The 21,816-nt window shown below is 41.4% G+C and overlaps 1 protein-coding gene across 35 annotated transcripts in view; it reads right to left on the bottom strand.

The window, feature by feature from the left end:
* Nucleotides 1-21,816, bottom strand: part of LOC120454887 (twitchin) — a 50,135-nt gene that overhangs the window by 7,263 nt on the left and 21,056 nt on the right. For 34 of the 35 annotated variants that reach the window (XM_039640484.2, XM_039640496.2, XM_039640487.2 and 31 more), the window contains 11 exons: nt 21,115-21,814; nt 20,513-20,866; nt 18,309-20,021; nt 16,267-17,166; nt 14,512-15,275; nt 14,292-14,427; nt 13,216-14,106; nt 10,484-13,150; nt 9,936-10,217; nt 9,555-9,854; nt 26-9,496 (listed from right to left, as the gene is read on the bottom strand). In XM_039640484.2, the coding sequence (XP_039496418.1) occupies nt 26-9,496; nt 9,555-9,854; nt 9,936-10,217; nt 10,484-13,150; nt 13,216-14,106; nt 14,292-14,427; nt 14,512-15,275; nt 16,267-17,166; nt 18,309-20,021; nt 20,513-20,866; nt 21,115-21,814 (18,178 nt within the window). The remainder of the gene's footprint in view (nt 1-25; nt 9,497-9,554; nt 9,855-9,935; nt 10,218-10,483; nt 13,151-13,215; nt 14,107-14,291; nt 14,428-14,511; nt 15,276-16,266; nt 17,167-18,308; nt 20,022-20,512; nt 20,867-21,114; nt 21,815-21,816) is intronic. The other variant, XM_044006518.1, reaches the window with a different exon arrangement.

The following is a 21,816-nucleotide window of genomic DNA, read 5'->3' as shown; positions in this document are numbered from 1 at the left end:
CACATATATAAATATATATACTTACTCATAATAGCCAATGTGGCGCGTGTTGATTTTGCTCCAGCCTTATTTACAGCGCGACAAACATATTCATCAGCGTCTTCGCCAAATATGTCGTTGATATTTAGGAAATGATTGTCACCTTCTGAGTACATGTGATACCGTGTCCCATTACTGATTTCGCGAGCTCCTTTATACCAAGTTATGGTTGGCTTAGGAACGCCACTTATTGTGCATGTGAATTGGGCGTTGTGATTTTGAATGCAATTGGCATCGCGTAGCGGTTTCACAATCAATGGCGGAGAAGCCGCCTGTGGATCTATTATCTTGACTCCTTGGGAAGCGGATGAATTTTTCGAGAGACCTGCTACATTCTGTGCAAAGATTCGGAACTCGTACTGCCGCCCTTCAATCAGATTGATACAGTTTATTTGATTGGCAGCACAGATAGTAGTGTTTATACGCTGCCATGTGTTGCTGCCTACTTCACGCTTATCGATCCAATAGCCTTGAATGTGGGCACCGCCATCCGATTCCGGCTTACTCCATTCCAAATGCACAAAGTCTCCTCCGATCTCAGTAATTTGAGGAATGCCAGGCGGCGAAGGTGGGTCAATTGGGTCTTTGGCTCGAAGTGGATTTAACCCCTCTAGTGGTGGACCCATTCCGTTCTCATTTACAGCCATCACTCGGAAAATGTATTCTTGGTTCTCAATAAGCCCTTGTACATTGAAGGCTGTATCTTTGCAGGTACTAGATACAGTTATCCAGTGTGGTGATGACACATCTTTCCTCTCGACCACGTAATGAGTAACTTTAAGACCACCATCGTAGGAAGGGGGACGCCAGCTTAATGTACAGGAGTGTTTGTTAATGTAAGAGGTACCCATGGGTCCGGTTGGGGCTGAAGGCATGCCGGTGATGCGTACATTAAACTGCCCTGTGGCACTACCAGAATCATTGGTGAATTCAATTTGATATGTGCCAGCATCGCTTTTTACGATATTACGAATGCAAATCGCTACATAATCGTCAAATATGTTTACCTTAACATGCGTATCATCATTACTATCAGATATGACTTCATTGTTTTTCTTTAATATCACAGTTAGTGGCTGGTCGCCAGAGTAGAAAATCTTGATCTTTGAATTGTCTCCTTCGGGTAAGTTAAGTTCATGGGGGCATCTGTTAATGATAGGCGGTGAGCCAATTTTTAGATAACCTGATGTGTTAACGAATCCGAGAGAATTCATTGCCTCACATGTGTAGTCACCATCGTCTCCAGATTGAACATTAGATATATGCAGTCGGAAGAGCCCATCCTTACTGTCGCATGTAATTCTGCCCCCCCCCATTTGAATTTCTTTTCCATTGCGAAGCCACCTTGCGGTTGGACTTGGTTTACCTGAGGCAGCGCATTGTAAAGTATAATCCTTGCCAAAGGGTGCAACCCTGTCTTGTAGTCGTGTAATCCAATCAGGTTTCTCACCACCAAGTACCTCGCAAACCTTAATTGGCATGGTACATAAACTAGGTTCTGAGCGTCCAGCGGAATTGACAGCATATATGCGGAATTCGTAATCACCCATCTCGATGAGGTTCATAACCGTGTATTCTGTATCCAAGACATTGTAATCATTACACTTTACCCATACGGCTCCACCGATGTCTCTTCGTTCAATAATGTAGCCAGTAATGCGAGATCCACCATCTCTTGAAGGTTTCTCCCACTTTAAGTCGACATAGTTTTTACCAACCTTAGTTACTTGTGGGGCCCCAGGAGGTGAGGGTACACTGAATTTTCCTTTCAGCTTAAATCTAAGTGATGGTGAAGATGGTTTACTTACGCCTGCAGCGTTCTTAGCCTTTATACGGAATTCGTATTCACTGCCGTTGATTAAGTTGTAAAGTTGATACTTAGTGTCCTTTATAAGGTAATCATACGCATTCCAAGTCGAATCGTTTAAAATATCCCGATATTCAACTTGATAGCCTTGTATGCGGGACCCTCCATCACTTACTGGTCGAGTCCAAATCAAAGTCACATTTCCAGAATCCCAGTCAATAACCTTTGGCTGACCAGGCTCATCCGGAACTGTAAATTGATGTTTGGCAACAATGGGTTCGATTATATCCAATGGATCAGACAAACCGTATTGGTTTTCTGCTCTTACACGGAAATTATATTTGCATTGAGGTTCCAAGCCCATGACATCGTAGTGAGTGTTACGAACAAAACTGCAGATCTTAACCCATGAACCACTATTGTCCAATTTTTCAACGACATAATTTGTAATAGGTGAACCACCATCATCCAACGGCGTCTTCCAGGCCAGGGTGCAAGTGTCGGGGGTAATGTCGTATGCATTTAATGGACCCTGAGGTGGTAATGGCCTATCTACCACTGTGACGTGACATGATGCAGTATCTGAACCCTTGTTATTGGTAAGTGTAATGGTGTACGATCCAGTCTCACCTCGTTTAGCTGATTTATTGTAATAAACTGAATTATAATCATTAGAATCAAATTTAATACGCTCATCGGGAATTACTTCTACACCATTTACAGTCCATAATGCAGTTGGCCGAGGATTGGCGTGATATGGTACTGTTATACGGAATTCATCTCCTGCAATAACTGTCATATCCCGAATTGACAAATCTGATGTAATCTTTGGCGCATGTGGTGGTCGGCGGCAGAAGATGAAGTCGCTGGAACCGCTATAGGCCGATTGTCCGGCTGCATTTACTGCGGCTACCCTAAACTCGTATTCAGCATTTTCAATAAGATTTGGAATTTTACAAGATAGGTCTGGACAAATAGCATGAACTGCCTTGGTCCATTTGTCATCACTTAATAAGCGTTTTTCAATAATATAGCCGGTTATGGGAGAACCACCATCGTGTTTTGGTTTTGTCCACGCTATAGTTATACTATCTTCTGTCGAGTCAATACCATGAGGAATACCGGGAGTATTGGGGACATTGAAGGGATGTCTTGCAACTATAGGCTCAGATGTATTGGCCGGGTCGGATTGACCATATTTATTTTCCGCTATCACGCGGAAATCATATTCTTTATTGATCGCAAGGTTTCGAATTCTAACAAACGGTACTGTGCAATAGCTGCTGACCTTAGACCATGTGGACGAACGAGCTTCTTTCTTTTCAATAATATAATTTTGTATAGTAGAGCCACCGTCATCGTTTGGTGGATTCCAATACAATGTTAGAGAATCTCCAGAAAACTCATCAGCACGTATGCGTGTTGGTGGAGATGGTCTATCCAAAACTCTAACATTAATGGTAGCCGTATCGAATCCTGATGAATTCTTTAATTGGAGCCGATATTGACCTGAATCGGCGCGTTTCGAGTTTTTCACCACAACAGATGCTGCATCATCAGTCAAATGTTGGTGCACACGAGTATTGTCATCCAGCATATTGTCATTGGAATACCAAAATGCGTTGGGCTTGGGAAAAGCTATGTAGGGTACATGAATGCTAAAATCATCACCAGCTCTACACACAATATCTCGGACCTTTCCGAGTTCCATGCAAGGCTTATTTGGTTGCTCCTCAATTGTGATGGGTTGCGATGGCTTAGATGGCTCTGATCGACCAACTTCATTTTCAGCGATAACACGGAATGAATACTCTTCTCCTTCCTTAAGGCTTGGCACTGTGTATACATTGGAATTAATAGGTATGTCGTTAACAATGGTCCAATTCTTCTCGTTTTTGGGACGCATTTCAATATAATACCCTTTTATTCTGGATTTGCCATCGGTGCGAGGGGGGCGCCAGGATAATGTAACACTATTCCTGGAAATACGATCTGGTTTTGGTGGCTCCGGCGGATCTGGGCGATAGCGCTGATGCTCAGCAGTCATTGGATCGGAGGGCTTTGACGGGTGACCAGGCCCAGCCTCATTTACTGCGAGCACTCGGAACTCATAACGAGCTCCATCCCGAAGATTGGGTACTGTATAGGATGTATTAGGTGTAGGGTAATTGTTGCATTTAATCCAACCACCCCCGCGTTCGCGTCGTTCTATAATGTACCCCATAATAGGCTTACCACCGCAATCGTTTGGTGGATGCCACTCCAAACTAGCTGAGTTTGGTGTATATGTAGTAATGGCTGGCTGAGATGGTGCTCCGGGTGGGTCGAAAGGCGACTTAGCCAACACCGGCTTACCTTCGAGAGCTTCGGAAGCTCCGTAGATATTTTCAGCCCTGACACGAAAAACATATTTCTTGCCCTCTACTAGACCCTTCACTGTAAAATTGGTCTTGGGGCAAGTGCCTGGCACTGACCTCCAATCATCTACACCATACTCAGTGAACTCGATTATGTATCCCGATATGTCGCTACCACCATCGTCCTTGGGCGAATACCAATGCAACGAAATGTGATCTGGGGCTATCTCCGTATAACTCAAAGGTCCTTCAGGGGGTGATGGCTTGTCTACGACAATAACTTCAATGTCAGCTGTATCCTTACCAAACTCATTAGCAGCGGTAACAATGTATTTTCCAGAATCCCGTCTGTTTGAATCATCAATTCGAAATAGAGTACGTTCCGAGTTAGTCTCGTAAGATACGCGTTTACCTTCCTGTAGCTTGAGATCACCTCGTTTCCATTCAATAGTCGGAGTAGGTGCCCCAGATATGGGGATATTCAATTTAACAGGCTCACCTGCACGTACTTTAACACGTTTGCCTATCAAACCATCAAAATAAAATCTTGGCTTTTCACGCAAGGGTCGAGCATCGAAAGTGGCCGAAGGTTCGGAAGTTTTACCGTTACCAGCAGCGTTAACCGCCGATATTCTGTATTGATATTGATGGTTCGATGTTACTCTGTCATCTTGATATTCAGTAGTAGGTACTGGTTGCCCATTTATTTTCATCCATCGACCAGTATTGACGTCGCGACGTTCAACGTCGTAACCGATAATTGGGGATCCTCCATTACTAATTGGTTGCTTCCATTTAATTGAAATATGATTCTTATCGCTGTCAATTAGTTCTGGCTTTCCAGGAGCTCCCGGCACTGTGTATTGATTTTTGGCTATCACCGGTTGGTCGGTAGAAAGGGGATCGGAACGTCCTTGAAGGTTTTCGGCCATAACTCTAAACTCGTACATGGTTCCTTCCAGAAGTCTGGGCACCAGAGCATGGTTGTATTTGGCACTAACATAATTTACAGCTGGTACCCACCCACCGCCATGGGAAAGATCACGTTTTTCTATAATATAAGAAGATATTTCAGATCCTCCATTATCTTTTGGTGGTTTCCATGATATAGTCACAGAGTTCGCAGTAATTTCTTCATATTCCATTGGACCTTCTGGCGGCCCCGGGCGGTCAAGTACTACAAGTTCGAAGCTGCCTTCATCGATTCCAGAACTATTACGCAGTAATAGATGATAGACTCCGGAGTCAGACCTTTTACAGTTAACAGTATGTACTACGGTGTGGTGACCAATTGATGTAATTGTCGATCGGTCATTTGACATTAGGGGATTGTTATTAAGTGTCCATGTCGCTTCTGGTGCTGGCTCACCAATAAAATGTATATCTGTGTGAAATATGAGCCCGCATTTAATACGTATTTCGTTGAGTGGAGTTATTATTTTTGGTGGCAGGTAGCGCGGCTTTGCCATAATCATGTCAGATGGCTCTGAAGGTTCAGATTGACCTGCTTGATTAACAGCAATAACTCTAAATTCATACTCTTGACCCTCGGTTAAGTCTGGAACTGTGGCTATGTTCTTATTTGATGGAACATGTAGTACATTAGTCCAGTAAGGACTACCCTTTTCCTTTTTCTGTATGATGTATTCACTAATCGGAGCTCCACCGTCGCTTTTTGGGACAGCCCATTGCAAGTCTATATGGTCACGATCCCAATCAGTAATATTTGGTTTTCCAGGCGCATCAGGCTCGTCAAACTCGTTTTTAGCAATTATACTATTTGCTGCTTCTAAGGGATCGGATTCCCCAATTGCATTGACTGCTTTAACACGGAACATATATTCCTTGCGGTGGACAAGGCGAGTGATATCATGAACTATATGTGTGCTCATACCAGCATCGGACCAAGTGCTTCGAGATAAGTCCATTTTCTCGATAATATAATGCAATATAGGCGAACCACCGTCATCATCCGGAACATTCCAGGCTAAGTGGCATCCATCTCTTGTTATCTTTGTTATATCCAGAGGTCCTTGTGGTGGCGATGGTCGATCCAATACCGTCGCATGTGCAGATGCATCAAATGATCCATGCTCATTCTTCAATATTAAAGTATAACGACCTTCGTCGCTTCTAAGTGAGGATAAAATTTCAAATGTTAACTCGTTTTGAAAAAGACCACACTCGCCTCGTGAATTTGAACCTATTTCTTTTCCATTATATAGCCATGTTATAGATGGTTTCGGAGACGCTTCGATTGGTAATGTCCATCCTAAACGCTTTCCAGCATGGACTGTAATATCGTTTAAAAGTGACTTGTCAAAGAATGGAGCAAGGAAACGTGGCTTGCATATAATGGTGCTAGACGGATCAGATGGATCGCTAGGACCTCCCCGGTTGACGGCAATGACCCGGAACTCGTATTCTCCACCATATGTAAGTTCCGGTACATGAGCCTTGCAATCATCACCTGGCACAACAGCAGCCCGTTCCCATTGACCAAACTTTGGTCTTTTTTCTATAATATATGAAGAAATGGGTGCCCCGCCATTTTTCTTTGGAGCGGCCCACTCCAGATCCACAAAACTTGTACCCCAATCTGTAGCTTGCGGTTGGCCAGGTTTATCTGGGTGTGAATAGGGATCTTTTGCTGTTATAGGCTGAGAAGTTGTCAGTGGTTGTGATTGTCCTTGCTTATTGACAGCTCTTACCCTAAAACTGTAATCATGGTTTTCAATTAGATTATCCGCCCTGATTTCGGTATCAGTGCAATCACCAACGGGTACCCAGCGCATGGCTTCATTATCCATTTTTTCCACAACATAATGAGTAATCTCTGAGCCACCATCATCCTTGGGAGGCCGCCATCGAAGTACTATACAGTTTTTGCTAACATCACCATTACGTAATGGGCCTTCTGGCACACTAGGAGCATCCAGGACTGTAACTTTTACAGTGTGCCTATCTGTACCATTTACGTTACGTGCTGTTAAAGTATAGTCTCCTGTGTCGGATCGCTTCGCATCAAGTATTCTTATCTTAGTGCGGTCATAAAAATTTGAAATTTTTACTCGATCTGTGTTTATGATCATATTGCATTCGTGAGTCCAATCTTTGCTTGGTAAAGGCTCCCCAGTTACTGGTACATCAAATTCAAATACATTTCCAGCTTTAATTTTTATATCTGTCATGTAGTTTCGATCTATTTTTGGAGGTGTGTTCTTGGGACGAGCCATATGTGTTTCAGTTGCATCACTGGGTAAGCCTGGACCAGCTTTATTTACTGCTCTGACGCGGAATTCATATTTAAGGCCTTCAACCAAGTCAGGAACGTGAGCATTGGTGATGTCATCACTGACCTCAACGCATTTTTCCCAATCAGGGGAGAATTTGTCGCGTTTTTCAACTATATACCCCGTTATGGGAGATCCACCATCAGCCTCTGGTCTAGTCCATTCAAGATCAACAAATTCGTTGTCAAAGTCTTTTATGGTTGGAGTACCTGGCTTTGTAGGTTCATTGAATGGATTTTTGGCCATGATGGCTTGTGATGTTGTAAGTGGTTCTGATGATCCCTGACGGTTTTTGGCACGTACTCGAAATTTGTATTTATGACCAGGGGTAAGGCCCTTTACTTTAAGTGCGGTGGCTGGCCCGTCAGTCTCCCCAGCAGGTACCCAACGTCCTGTTGTTTCATCTAATTTTTCAACGATATAATTATCTATTGGTTGTCCCCCATCGTCGTCTGGGGGATTCCAGTGCAGAGTACAAGACTCGGCATTTATTTCATCAACCTTAAGCGGTCCGTTTGGCGGTGCAGGTTTGTCAATGACAGTTACCTTAACATCTGCACTGTCTTCTCCGTTTACGTTTTCTGCAAACACTGTGTATATACCGGTGTCAGATCTGGTTGCACCATTCACTTTTAGTTTAGTATTGTAGTCAACATTAGTTACCTTAACGTTGTCCTTTGAATAAACTTCTCTTTTCTTAAGCAGCCATTTCGTCTTAGGCGCTGGCTCCCCAGATACCTTGCAATCGAATGTAAAAGACTGTCCAGCTTTAATACGCACTTCTACCAGGTTAGATCTATCTATAACAGGTGGCTTGTTGCGAGCCTTGGCAATTATAGATGGAGTAGCATCAGATGGTTCTCCAGTCCCAGCTGCGTTGACCGCGGAAACTCGGAACTCGTAGGTTTGGCCCTCGATAAGATCTGGAACGGTCGCTTTGCAATGATCTGCAGGAACGTCAATGGTCCGCTCCCACTTTCCATATTTATCCCTTTTTTCAATAATATAGCCAGAAATTGGTGATCCGCCATCAGTTAGGGGGGGGGTCCACGCTAAGTCCACATGGTCCTTATCCCAATCAGTTGCTTTAAGGTTCTCGGGCTTTCCAGGTTCATCGAATGGATTTTTTGCCACTATAGATTCTTCACCTATCAAGGGCTGTGATTCACCTTCAGCATTTACAGCGGATACTCGGAACCTATATTCATTTCCAGGAGTAAGACCTGTAATATCCACTTGAGGTTCTGTTGATCGACAAGATGGAATCCAGCACCCAGTTTCGGGATCTAATTTGTCAATTTGGAAATACTCAATTGGCGTTCCCCCATCATCACTTGGACGCTTCCATTTAAGGTGGCAACCCTCCTTGTGCACATCGGATATTTGAAGTGGTCCGTTAGGAGGTGAGGGCTTATCTGTGATAACCACGTTTACAACCACGCTGTCTTTTCCAGAACTGTTAGTAGCCGAGACCAAATATTCTCCAGAATCATTTCGCTGCGTTGGTCTAATAACCAATTTTGTATAGTAGTCGGGAGTTTCGATTGTAACATTTTTTCCTGATTGCAGATGGTAATTGGAATATTTCCACTCTACTTTTGGAGCTGGCTCGCCTGTTATATTTGCATCTAATTTAAGAGCGGTTCCGGACGACAGAGTAATATCACGAAGATTTCTGCGGTCTATCTTGGGGGCAAGATAGCGCGGCTTAGCTGTAAAGATTTTGCTTGGGTCTGAAGGCTCCGATTGGCCACCCTTATTCAAGGCAACTACTCGGAACTGGTATTCATTTCCTTCAATAAGGCCTTGAACCGTTGCAATTGGAGTTGGAGAATTGGTTTCCAAAGCCTTTTCCCAAAGAGGGCTATATTTGTCTTTAACCTCAACTATATAGCCTTGTATCGGCGATCCACCATCACTTGCTGGTTCTGGCCAAGCAAGTTCTACCTTATTTGCAGTCCAATCGGTAGGTTCTGGAATGCCAGGCTTCGATGGAACGGCTAAGAAAATGTAATGATATCTTATAAAATTTTATATTTATATAAGTTTGTAACTTACTAAATGGATCCTTGGCAATTATTGAACCCAAAGTTTCCAGTGGTTCCGATTCCCCTTCATTGTTTAGAGCTTTTACCCGGAACTTGTAATCATGACCTGGGACCAAGCCATCTACGTTGTACTCAGGTACGTCGGACCTGCCAACAGGCAACCAAATACCCGTATCTGGGTCGAATTTCTCAACCAAATAGCATTCAATTGGTTCACCTCCATCGTCCTTGGGTTTTTTCCATTTAAGCTTACAACCTTCCTTGTGTACTTCTGATACTTCTAATGGACCTTCAGGTTTGCAGGGTTTCGCTAATTAATAAAAGGGAAAATTTAACATGTTTTTAAATTTAATATTTTAATTTAATGTTTTTAATTTAATTGTTAACTTACTAATGATATTTATTTGAAACTCGACTTGATCCTGGCCGTAAAAGTTATGCGCTGAGATTTTGTAGAGTCCAGTATCTTTCCGTTCGGGGTTGTTATTTATGAGTTTAGTGTTATACGGAATATTCTCTATATGACTAAATGATGTTGCTTGAACAGACTTGTTGTTTTGATACCATGTAACATCCGGTGGGGGCTCTCCACTGATATTGATGTCCAAGAATATTAGCTCTCCTGACTTGAAGTTATAGGTACGAATATTTTTTCGGTCAATTTTAGGGGCCACTATATTATTATAAAATATTTAAATAAAAAAATTAATAACATTAAATGACTTTATATTGTTATATATGTGTCTATATTTTATTTATTCCACATGCAATGTATTTTTTGCATTTTAGCCTTTAATTTGCATTTAAAATGATAAAATAGTTTTTCTGCCTCGTAGTGTTAGTTGAACGATTAAACATATAGCTTTAACATATAACTTTGCATGCAGATAGTCTTAAAATTGACATGGTTACAATTTAAACCGCTATATATAGACTTACACTTTCTTGGCTTTGTAATGATAGGTTTGGTTGCGTCAGATGGTTCACCGGGCCCAGCAGCATTAATAGCTTTGACTCGGAATTCGTATTCACAATTTTCATTAAGATTGGGAACAGTAGCCTTGCACTCCTCGCCAAGAGCCGGGACTTCTGTTCCTTTTATCCACTTGTCAGTACCTTTCTCGCGTTTTTCAACTACATAGCCAGTGATAGGCGATCCACCATCGTTAATTGGTGGCCTCCAAACCAAATCGACATGATCTTTATCCCAGTCCACTGCTTCCGGCGTTCCTGGCTTTCCAGGCTCATCAAAAGGATTTTTGGCTATAACAGACTGTTCTCCAGTTAATGGTTCAGATTCACCTTCTGTATTTACGGCAAGCACTCGGAATTTGTATTCATGACTTGGCTCCAAATTATTCAACTCAGCAAAAGGATCCTTAAAGCGTCCAGATGGCAACCAACGACCACTCTCGACGTCCATTTTCTCAATAATATAATGATCTATTGGCAAACCTCCATCGTCCAAGGGAGCGTTCCATTTCAGCTTGCACCCTTCTTTGTGCGCATCACTGACTCTTAAAGGACCTTCTGGGGGACCCGGTTTGTCTAGTACTATGACTTCAAATGAAGCCTCATCCCGTCCAGATTCATTCTCTGCCTTAAGAGTATATTTTCCTGAATGCAATCGCTTTGAAATTGGTACGGCCAGTTTTGTGCGATATGATTCCATATCAATATTGTAGCTACAATCGTCATTTTCGAGTCGGGCTTTATTGTGAAGCCAAACTTTTGTAGCCGGAGGCTCTCCAGAGACCTTGATGTCGAATCGAATCTGTTGTCCAGCTTTGATGGTAATGTCCTTAATGTTTGTTCTATCAATTTTGGGTGGAGCAAATCGGTCCTTTGCGGTCATCTGGTCGGAAGGCTCGGATGGTTTGCTTTTACCTGCCATGTTAACAGCCTTTATTCTAAACTGATATTTGTTACCTGCGATTAAGTCATTTACGCGTGCTTTACAGTCAGGCGTATTTGTTTCAAGTGCTTTTTGCCACTTTCCTGTATTTGGATCCTTCCTTTCCACAATATAACCGGTGATGGGAGCCCCGCCATCGTCTTCAGGAGCTCTCCACTTGAGATCACAGTGGTTAGCAGACCAATCAATAATTTGCGGCTTTCCTGGGGTGTCGGCCGCATCGAAAGGATTCTTGGCCTTTGTTGGAATATCGGTCACCAATGGCTCCGATTCGCCTTCGGAGTTGACAGCTTTTACTCTAAAAAGATATTCCTTTCCTTCCGTAAGACCTGTTACATCAGCATCAGGTGTTTTAGTTGTAAGCACAGGTACCCATCGACCTGTTTCCATATCCATGCGTTCGACCAAATATTGTTCGATTGGGTCACCACCATCATCTTCGGGCTTTTCCCATTTAAGGTGAACACTTTCGGCCGTTACATTGGAAACAGCTAGAGGGCCTTTGGGTTTACTTGGCTTGCACAGTACTTCCAGCTCAACTTCTACAGTGTCGGAACCTGAGTCATTTTTGGCAGTGACGATGTAAATGCCTCGATCAGCGCGTCTTACTTTTGGCATAATGAATGTCGTTTTATAGTCCTCATTTTCAATTTTAATGTGGTCAGAAGTTTTGATTTCTGTTTCGTTGTAAGTCCATATTATTTTAGCTGGAGGTTCCGCTTTTATTAGGGCGTCCATATGAAGCATTTGTCCTGTTCGCATAATTTTTTTTTGTAGGTTCTTCCGGTCAATGTGAGGTTTAAGAAAACGAGGTTTTGCCACCACTGATTTTGAAACATCGCTGGGGTCACTTGGTCCCGCCTTGTTAACAGCAACAATACGAAACTCGTATTCATGACCCTCTTCTACGCCGGTAACGGTACCATTACACTTATCCCCTGGCACGGTTGCAGAGTCTACCCATGCGCGTCCGGACTTATCTCGCATTTGAATAATATATTTTTGAATTGGTGCACCTCCATCGTTTTTCGGCGGATTCCAGGCTAAGTCGACGAAATCTTTATCCCAATTAGTAGGTTCGGGTCTGCCTGGTTTATCTGGTTCATCAAATGGATTTTTCGCTATAATTGATTTTTCGGTTTCCAAGTCCTCAGATTCTCCTTCCTTGTTTACAGCTCTCACACGGAATTTATATGCCTTGCCTTCATGAAGACCAATTACCTTGGCCTCCGGCTCGGAACTCTTTCCACATGGTAACCATTGACCAGTGTGAGGATCAAGTTTTTCAATTTCGTAGTAGTCGATAGGCGAACCACCATCATCATCTGGTTTTTCCCACCTAAGCTTGCAACTGTGTTTTGTTATATCATTGACTTGCAGTGGGCCTTTTGGCTTTCCCGGCTTGCCCAAAACTGTGACTTCCAATTCTGCTTCGTCTTCACCAACTTCGTTTGTTGCTTTGATTATGTATTTCCCACTTTGAGATCTCTGTGCACGCATAACAAAGAATTTCGTATTGTAATCAACATTATCAATTTTTACACCTTGTTCGTCGCTCGTAAGAGATAAGTTATTGAAGAACCATTCAACTTTCGGAGCTGGCTCTCCTTTTATATTAATATCCAAGCTAATTGATAAACCAGTTTTTACAATCACGGGTTTCAAATTGATTCGATCAATATAAGGTTTCACTAAAATAAGTAAAGATTCAATTAAAGTATTAGTTCAAAATAAACAGTTATTGTAGGAAACTTACGGAATCGAGGTTTGGCCACATGCCAATTCGTTTGCTCGGATGGATCCGACGGACCAGCCTTGTTTACGGCACGAACTCTAAATTTGTATTGCTGTCCTTCTTCAAGTTTCTTTACGACGCCTTTACAAACTGGACTATCAGTTTCAACTGCTTTTACAAACTCCCCTGAATCTTTATCCATTACTTCGATTATATAATTGGTAATAGCAGAGCCCCCATCCCGAATTGGTGGTTCCCATTTTAGTTTGACATGATGCTCATCCCAATCTTCAAGCTCCGGGAGACCAGGGGGAGCAGACACGTCGAATGGATTTTTGGCAGTAATAGCCGATTCAGTTTCAAGAGGTTCTGATTCACCCTCTTCGTTGACAGCCTTGACTCTAAACTGATAGCGATGATTTGGATCCAATCCTTTTATTTCAATATCATTCTTTTCTGGATCTACCGATCCAGCAGGAACCCATTTACCTGTGGCGGTATCCATTTTTTCTATTACATAGCCAGTAATAGGTATACCTCCATCATCTTTAGGCTTTCTCCATTTAAGCTTGCATCCTTCCTTATGAATGTCAGAGATTTCAAGCGGTCCTTCAGGTTTTGAAGGCTTATCTAATATAATAACTTCAACAAAAGCTTCGTCAACGCCATTTATATTTTCAGCGCGTAACTTATACAGGCCACTTTGCTTGCGATCCGTGTCAAGCATTGTAAGTTTGGTATTGTAATCTATGTTTTCTAGACGTACTTGACCCGTAGACGTTAACTCATTTTCTTTTAGGAACCATGTTAAAGTAGGCGCCGGTTCTCCCTTAACGTCGACATCGAACTTAACCGTTTGACCAGCGCGAACCTTAATAGGCTTCATTTTTTCTCTGTTTATAGATGGCTTGACTAAAATGGAAAATAATAATAATGGAATTAAATACTTTGAAACTTAAGGATATATTGAATAAGTCGCTTGACGTAATATATTGATATTTTGCTTTGGCTTAACATTAAAATGAAGGCCGTGATAATATATTACCACTATGTCATTATGTTATTTATTAATGCGTAAAAAATATACACTGCCTTACGATTTCTTGGCTTGGCCAAATGAGGCTCTGTTGCATCACTTGGATCGCTGAGACCGGCCTTATTAATTGCCCGAACTCGGAACTGGTAGATATTGCCTTCAACAAGACCTTCAACGGTTGCTTCCGGAACGGATGTCTTTAAAATACATTTTTTTATAGTGAAATTGCTTTGATAAACATCTTATTAAAATAAAATCGCGACTTAGTTTGCTGTACTTACATTGGTGCTGAGGATTTCATCCCAAATAGGAGAGAACTTATCTTTTTTTTCAATGACGTAACCTAAAATTGGGGCTCCTCCGTCAGACCTTGGTGCTTCCCACTTCAACTTTACCATATGCTCATTATAATCATCAATGTTAGGTACACCTGGCTTACTAGCAGTATCATAGGGATTTTTAGCTATGATACTACCATCGGATTCCAGGGGATCGGATTCCCCCTCTTCATTAATTGCCTTGACGCGAAACTGATACTCATGGCCTTCCTGAAGGCCCTTGACATCAAATTCGGTATCATTGGCAGACGTTCGACCAACAGGGACCCAACGACCTTGCTTTTTATCAAACTTTTCAACCTGATATGCTGAAATAGGTTTTCCTCCATCATCGTCAGGTTTTTTCCATTTGAGCTTACAGCTGTCTTTTGTAACATCGTTAACATTCAAGGGACCCTTTGGTTTGCTTGGAGGAGCTAGAATATTAACCTCAACTGTGGCTTCATCCTTTCCGTGTTCATTAACAGCAGTTATCTTGTATATGCCAGTATGGTTACGAACTGTTTCAATAATTGAAATCTTTGTATTATATGGGATGTTCTTGATTTCACTACTGCTAGGAAGTTCTTCTGCCTTAAGCTCTTTATCATTTTGATACCATGTTATTAGGGGTGCAGGTTCTCCACGAACATTAACATCGTACTTTATTGGCTTGCCGGCTCGAATAAGCAATGGCTTTAGGTTAGTTCGGTCAATACGTGGCTTCACTGTAAAACAGAAAAAAAAACAAGAGAGAACGCTATAGTCAAGTTCCCCGACTATCTGATACCCGTTACTCAGCTAGTGGAAGTGCGAAGGAGAGTCTTCAACACTGACAGTTTTTGGCGGCTTGTGGGCGTGAGAGTGGGTGTGGCAAAAAGTTTTTTGGCAAATCGATAGAAATTTACAAGACCAATACAAAAATGAAAAAATTTCAATCGTGGCAAAAAGTTTTTTGGCAAATCGATAGAAATTTACAAGACCAATTCAAAAATGAAAAAAATATTAAATTATTTTTCAAAAGTGTAGGCGTGGCAGTTTTGGGCGGTTTGTGGGCGTTAGAGTGGGCGTGGCAACATGAATCGACAAACTTGCGCTGCGTCTATGTCTCTGGAGTCTGTATGCCTAATCTCAAATTTCTAGCTTTTATAGTTCCTGAGATCTCGACGTTCATACGGACAGAAAGACGGACGGACAGATGGAAGGACAGACAGACGGACATAGCCAGATCGACTCGGCTATTGATCCTGATCAAGAATATATATACTTTATATGGTCGGAAACGCTTCCTTCTGCCTGTTACATACTTTTCAACGAATCTAGTATACCCTTTTACTCTACGAGTAACGGGTATAACAATATAGAACGCTATAGTCAAGTGCCTCAACTTGCTAAAGGCACCTAGTAGTTCAATATAATTTGCCTAATAAATCTTGCCTAATTAAATACTTCTAAAACTAAGAATCTAAACTATTGGTTAAAGAATAAGAAAAATAATTATAAAAGTAGTTTTAAAAAACGTGGGTGTGAAAGCGTTTAGCAATTTCTGGCCGCTAAAGTGTGCATGGAGGATATTTTTTTAACGCTTTATAAATTAATTGTAAATTCAAACAATAAAATAAAAGGTTGTGGGCGTGGAAAAACTTTTAGCGCTATTACTCCTCCTTCTATATATTACATTCTTTTTAACTAATATAGAAAACGATTAATGGGACTCACATTTTTTATACTTGACAATTTGGGGAGTACTAGCATCTGATGGAGGCGAAAGTCCGGCTTTGTTTACTGCTATTATTCGGAATTGATATTCTCCATATTCCTGAAGTCCGGCAACTGTGGCTTCCAGTTGGTCTCCAGGTATTTCTAAAGCCTTTTCCCATTCGGCCTTATTTTTATCTTTTTTTTCTATTATATACTTCTGAATAGGGGCTCCTCCGTCATTATTAGGTGCAGCCCATTTTAAGGTCACACTTTGATTATCATAATCAGTAACTTCCGGAGTTCCAGGTTTGTTAGGCTCATCAAATGGATCTTTAGCCACGACCCCTACTAAAGTAGTAAGTGGATCTGACTCTCCTTCCTCGTTAACAGCAGAAACACGGAACATATACTCTGATCCCGTATTTAAGCCAGTAACGTCAAAGCTTGGTGGCTCTTTCTCACCAGGAGATCTTCCAACTCGGACCCATTTTCCAGTTGCGCTGTCCATTTTTTCAACTATATATTCCTTAATGGGCACTCCGCCATCATCTTCAGGCTTCTTCCATTGAAGTGTGCATCCAGTTGCAGTTACATCGCTTACAGCAAGGGGTCCTTTTGGCGAACTTGGTTTTCCTAGAACAACTAATTCTACGGTCTCGCGGTCAATGCCATTGCGGTTCTCTGCTTTTAGGGTATAAAATCCGCTATCCTTACGCAAAGCATTAGTAATGCTAAAATCAGTGTGATAGTCGACATTTTCTATCTTAATTCGGTTTCCGTTGGTTAATGGGATATCATCCCTCCAGCTCCAGTGTAACTCTGGTATTGGTTCGCCAATGACATCAACTGACCATTTGTGAGTTCGGCCGCTCTTTATTGTTACTCGTTTAAAAGTAGACCGATCGATTTGCGGCTTAACTAAAAGTTGAATAAACATAAATGAAAACATTTAATTTTTTTTCTATGGGGATACAAGTGTCTTGCAGTACATACACAGTAAATGCGTTGGCAGTTAAGCAGATGCGAGTTTTTCTAAGCAATTTCCAACTGTCAGCGCTGATGTAAATCAAAATTATTCATGCATAGGATTAAATTATAATTATTTTATATAAAATAGTTTTATTATATATATTTTTCACTACGAATAGAAAAATCGTGTGCCGTTAAATGTGCCGTTACGTCGGCGCTCAGAAAACGAGTCGAGTGCCGCGACTATCTGACTTGGCGGCTTGTGGGCGTTAGAGCTTGGGCGTGGAAAAAAATATTTTTGGCAAATTAAGAAATTTACAAGATTAACAAAAATGTGAGAAAATATCAAATCATTGTTCAAAAATTGTGGGCAAGGCAGTTTTGGGCGGTTCGTTGGCGTGGCAACATGGGTCAACAACATGCGTCTATATCTCTGTAATGTGGTATGTTTATTCCTAAATCTCTAGCTTCTATAGTTCCTGGGATCTCGACGTTCATACGGACAGACAGATGAACATGGCCAGATCGACTCGGCTATTTATCCTGATCAAAAATATATTTACTTTTTATGGTCGGAAACGCTTCCTACTGCCTGTTACATAATTTTCCACGACTCTAGTACATATACACGTTTACTCTACGAGTAACGGGTATAATCAGAATATAGCGAAACCACCCACAGTCACATAACATATACAATTACTTTATTTATGTGCTAGGTAGAAAAGGCTCTTTACTCCATATTAAACTATTTCCGATTAAATAAATCTGTTTTCTAAATTTATAAATTTAAGGAGCTAGGATATATATAGAAAAATATGGAAAATACATTTCGCGAATTGTGAAGACTACTGGTTCTCTACGACAAACGAAACAAGAATGGATGGTCCGACATGTGACTTGCTCTGTGTGTGAAAAGTTATGTAGACATTTGGTATGTAAGACAAAAATATATCCCAACACAAATATTTATATATCTGAAAGCAATATTAGTTAATTAATCTTATAATTAATGTTGTTTGCCAAATGTGTTTAAATGTTAAGCCAAAGCAGGTTTATAACTGAACTGAACTGAGAATGTGAATACTTACGATTTTTGTGTTTGCATAAGTGGTTGTCGGTGGGTTGGGAAGGCTCGGAGGGGCCTGCTTTGTTCACGGCTCTTACTCGGAATTGGTACACCATATTTTCTTTAAGGCCCTCTACGTTGCACTCTGGGTTGGGATCATTAGTTTTTGTCACCTCACTCCAGGTAGGTGCGAATTTGTCTTTTATTTCAACGATATAATGGGTGATTGGGCGTCCGCCATCTGACGGAGGTCGCTTCCATTTTAAAAGAACACTCTTGTTATCGTAATCATCGATGACCGGTTGGCTGGGTGGACTTGGGGGATCATATGGATTCTTTGCCACGATTGCGTCAGATGTCTCAAGTGGCTCTGACTCGCCCTCTTTATTAATGGCCTTGACGCGAAACTTGTATTTCTTATTTGGCGTCAGTCCCTTAAAATCGAATGTCGTTTCATTGGGACCCACTTCTCCAGCTGGAATCCAGCGCCCCGTCTCTTCGTCCATGCGCTCTAAAGCATATCCAGTAATTTCACAACCACCGTCATCCTCTGGACGTTTCCATTTCATTTTTATATGGCTGGCGCGAATTTCTTCCGGCTCGAATGGTCCTCCAGGAGCAAGTGGCCTGTCAAGAACCACAACTTGAGCCTCAGACTCAATCGTCCCTGAGCTGTTTGACAGTACTAATTTGTATTTGCCTGTGTCCCTCCGCACTGATTTTTTAATAGTAATGGATGAGTTTCTTTCCAACTGGTCTAAGCAAATGCGATGGTTGTCAAACTTTAAATTATCTGTCGCCTTTACCCATTGTGCTGCTGGTTCCGGCTCACCGTCATATTTAATGTCGAACCGAATGGTTTGCCCCTTTTTAACGGTAATATTTTTCAGACCTTCGCCGACAATGAAGGGCTTAACGAAACGGCATTTTGCAATAATGGATTTCGTCTTATCGCTAGGTTCACCTGGGCCTGCCCTATTAACAGCACGGACACGGAATTCATACTGTTGCCCTTCCTTTAGACTGTCAACTGTGGCAGTTCTAGCAGCGCCGTCAACCTCCTTGCCGACAACCCAGTCGTTAGAGAACTTTTCTTTGTATTCTACGACATATGCAGTTATAGGATCCCCGCCATCACTCTCGGGGGCTTCCCACTTAAGATCTGCGTGGTCTTTATCCCAGTCGGTAAGATCGACTGCCTTGGGCCTTCCAGGTTCATCCCATGGATCTTTCGCAAGAACCGTATTTTTAAATGTGGCTGGATCTGATTGGCCAATTGCGTTGACAGCACGAATACGGAATCTGTACTGCTTTTTTGGGATTAAGTCGTCAATTTTTTTTTGACATGGTTCACTAGGTATAACCTCGGCGACAGACTCCCAACCTTGCTTTTTGCTCAAGTCCTGCCGTTCGATCACATATTTGGTTATAGGAGTACCACCATCGTCAGTCGGAGGCTTGAAGTTTATTACACAGGACGTTTGATAGACGTCTGTAATATCCACATCCTGGGGGGACTGTGGAACATCTTGACAAATAATCTGTACGTCTTTGGTATCTTCACCTTGTCCATTGGATATTTTTATTTGATATGGCCCAGATAATTCTCTTGACGGCTTTTTTATTTTAAATATGACCTTTTCATCGCTAACTGCCACCTCCACATCCTTCATGGGCAATGGCTTGCCGTCCTTGAATAGTTTAGCCTCTACTGGTGTTTGCTTTGTACCGGAAACTAAATAAACAACATTTTAAATGAATTGTTGTGCATTGAAAAGAAACATTGAAAATGAGATTGTTGTGTGTATGATTGAACGAAGGCCACCACTTGGCATATCCAAGAACATATAAATTGTTAGGAAGAACCGGCACTGTTTGACAGGTAAGAAGCCATGATAAATTTATCATAATAATAACTAAATTACTTTTGATGCGTACCGAACGATTTCGAAATACCTCTTCAACAAAAAATACACCATTATGTGACACGGAAAAATAAAAAATTACATAAATTGCTGAATTAGAATTAATACTGATCCATTTTAATTGATTCAACTTTTATACTCAGATTTTAGGTAATATATACTTTTTAATAGCAATTAAGCAGACTACGGGAAAAATGGTTTTAAAAAATACTGCCCTAGATCAATAGAAATACTTTTCTGTAGAATGCTCGGTTTATAATGTCATATAGAGATTAAAGTAAATTTTTGTTTTTATTTTTACCTTTGAAAGGCACTTCCAGAAGCACAGGGGCACTGATAGGGCCAGCAAACTGATCAGGACAATCTATGTTTGGTCTACTTTCTCCCTTGCGAATAGAAAGCTTGCATTTCGAACTTAGCTGGCCAGACTCGCAAGTTATTTCGCCCTCATTAGACATATCCAGGTTGTTAAATATGAGTTGATGCTTGCCTCCACCCAGGTTTTTAATTTGAATACTTTCACTCGGTACTATGGATTCTCCATTAAATTTCCAGTCGCATGGTGCCGTTTGATCCTGAAGCTCGATGTCCAGGACCAATTTTTCTCTCTCAACAGCTTCAGTATCCTTGAGTTTTTTGTTAAAGCGGTTTTGATCTATAAAATATATATTAAAAAAAAGAATACCACCGACAATATATTTAGTAGTTTAGTTTAATTAATGAAATCATTGGAAACTGGTCCATTTCGTTTATGGCATAAAATCAAACAACATGAATATAAATGAATTTTTATAACTGTAAATATGGTATATACTGAACAAATTTATCTCTCCTGCTTTAATATTTTATTTTATGCCGGACTAGTGTTCCTTGCATTGATTACATAGCAGGAGACAAACTCACAGTTAATTATTATTTCCGACTCTGTGGTGTCGGCATTCGTTGTACATTTGAATTGGCCGGCATCGGTAACCTTACAGTCTTTAATGACTAACTTTCGCTTTCGACCATCTTTTAAAACTTGAATACGTTTATCGGGTTTGATTTCTTCGCCGTTACGGAACCACTGCACTTCCCCCATAGCATCATCGATTTCGCATGCGAGTGTCACTGTGTCTTTCTCAATACACTGTTGAGATTTTAGAACCTTTACGAACTTGTACGGGTACTCCGTGACCTTAAGGTTACACTCAGTCTTATCAGGTTGCTTATCCAGCTGACACCTGTAGAGCCCCGCATCCTCAAGCACCGAATCCTTGATAATCAGTTTGAGGTTACCGTTTATGTCTTTGGAGATAAGGTAGCGAGGATCATCGGACTCCAACCTTGTGTTATCCTTAAACCAGTGCACATTAGCCATACTGCTGCTAACGGAGCACTCAAGCGTGGTCTCATGCTGAGTAAATCCTTCAAGTTTCTTTTTAAGGGGTTTCGTAAAAGTGTACGTGGGATCTGCTTCTTCGACATTCAAGAATGCTGTACTTGAAACACCCCCGATTTCAATGGTGTACTTGCCGGTGTCCTCGACTTTTGGTGTCGAAATAATCAACTGATAAGTGTCATTTTCTTGTTTAAATTTAAATTTACTGCCGGTAAACACCTCCT

This window comes from Drosophila santomea, chromosome 4 (genome assembly GCF_016746245.2).
Source record: "Drosophila santomea strain STO CAGO 1482 chromosome 4, Prin_Dsan_1.1, whole genome shotgun sequence".
In the NCBI taxonomy this organism is placed as follows: domain Eukaryota; kingdom Metazoa; phylum Arthropoda; class Insecta; order Diptera; family Drosophilidae; genus Drosophila; species Drosophila santomea.
Note: the sequence above shows the minus strand (reverse complement) of the source record. Positions and strands in the feature narration are given on the sequence as shown.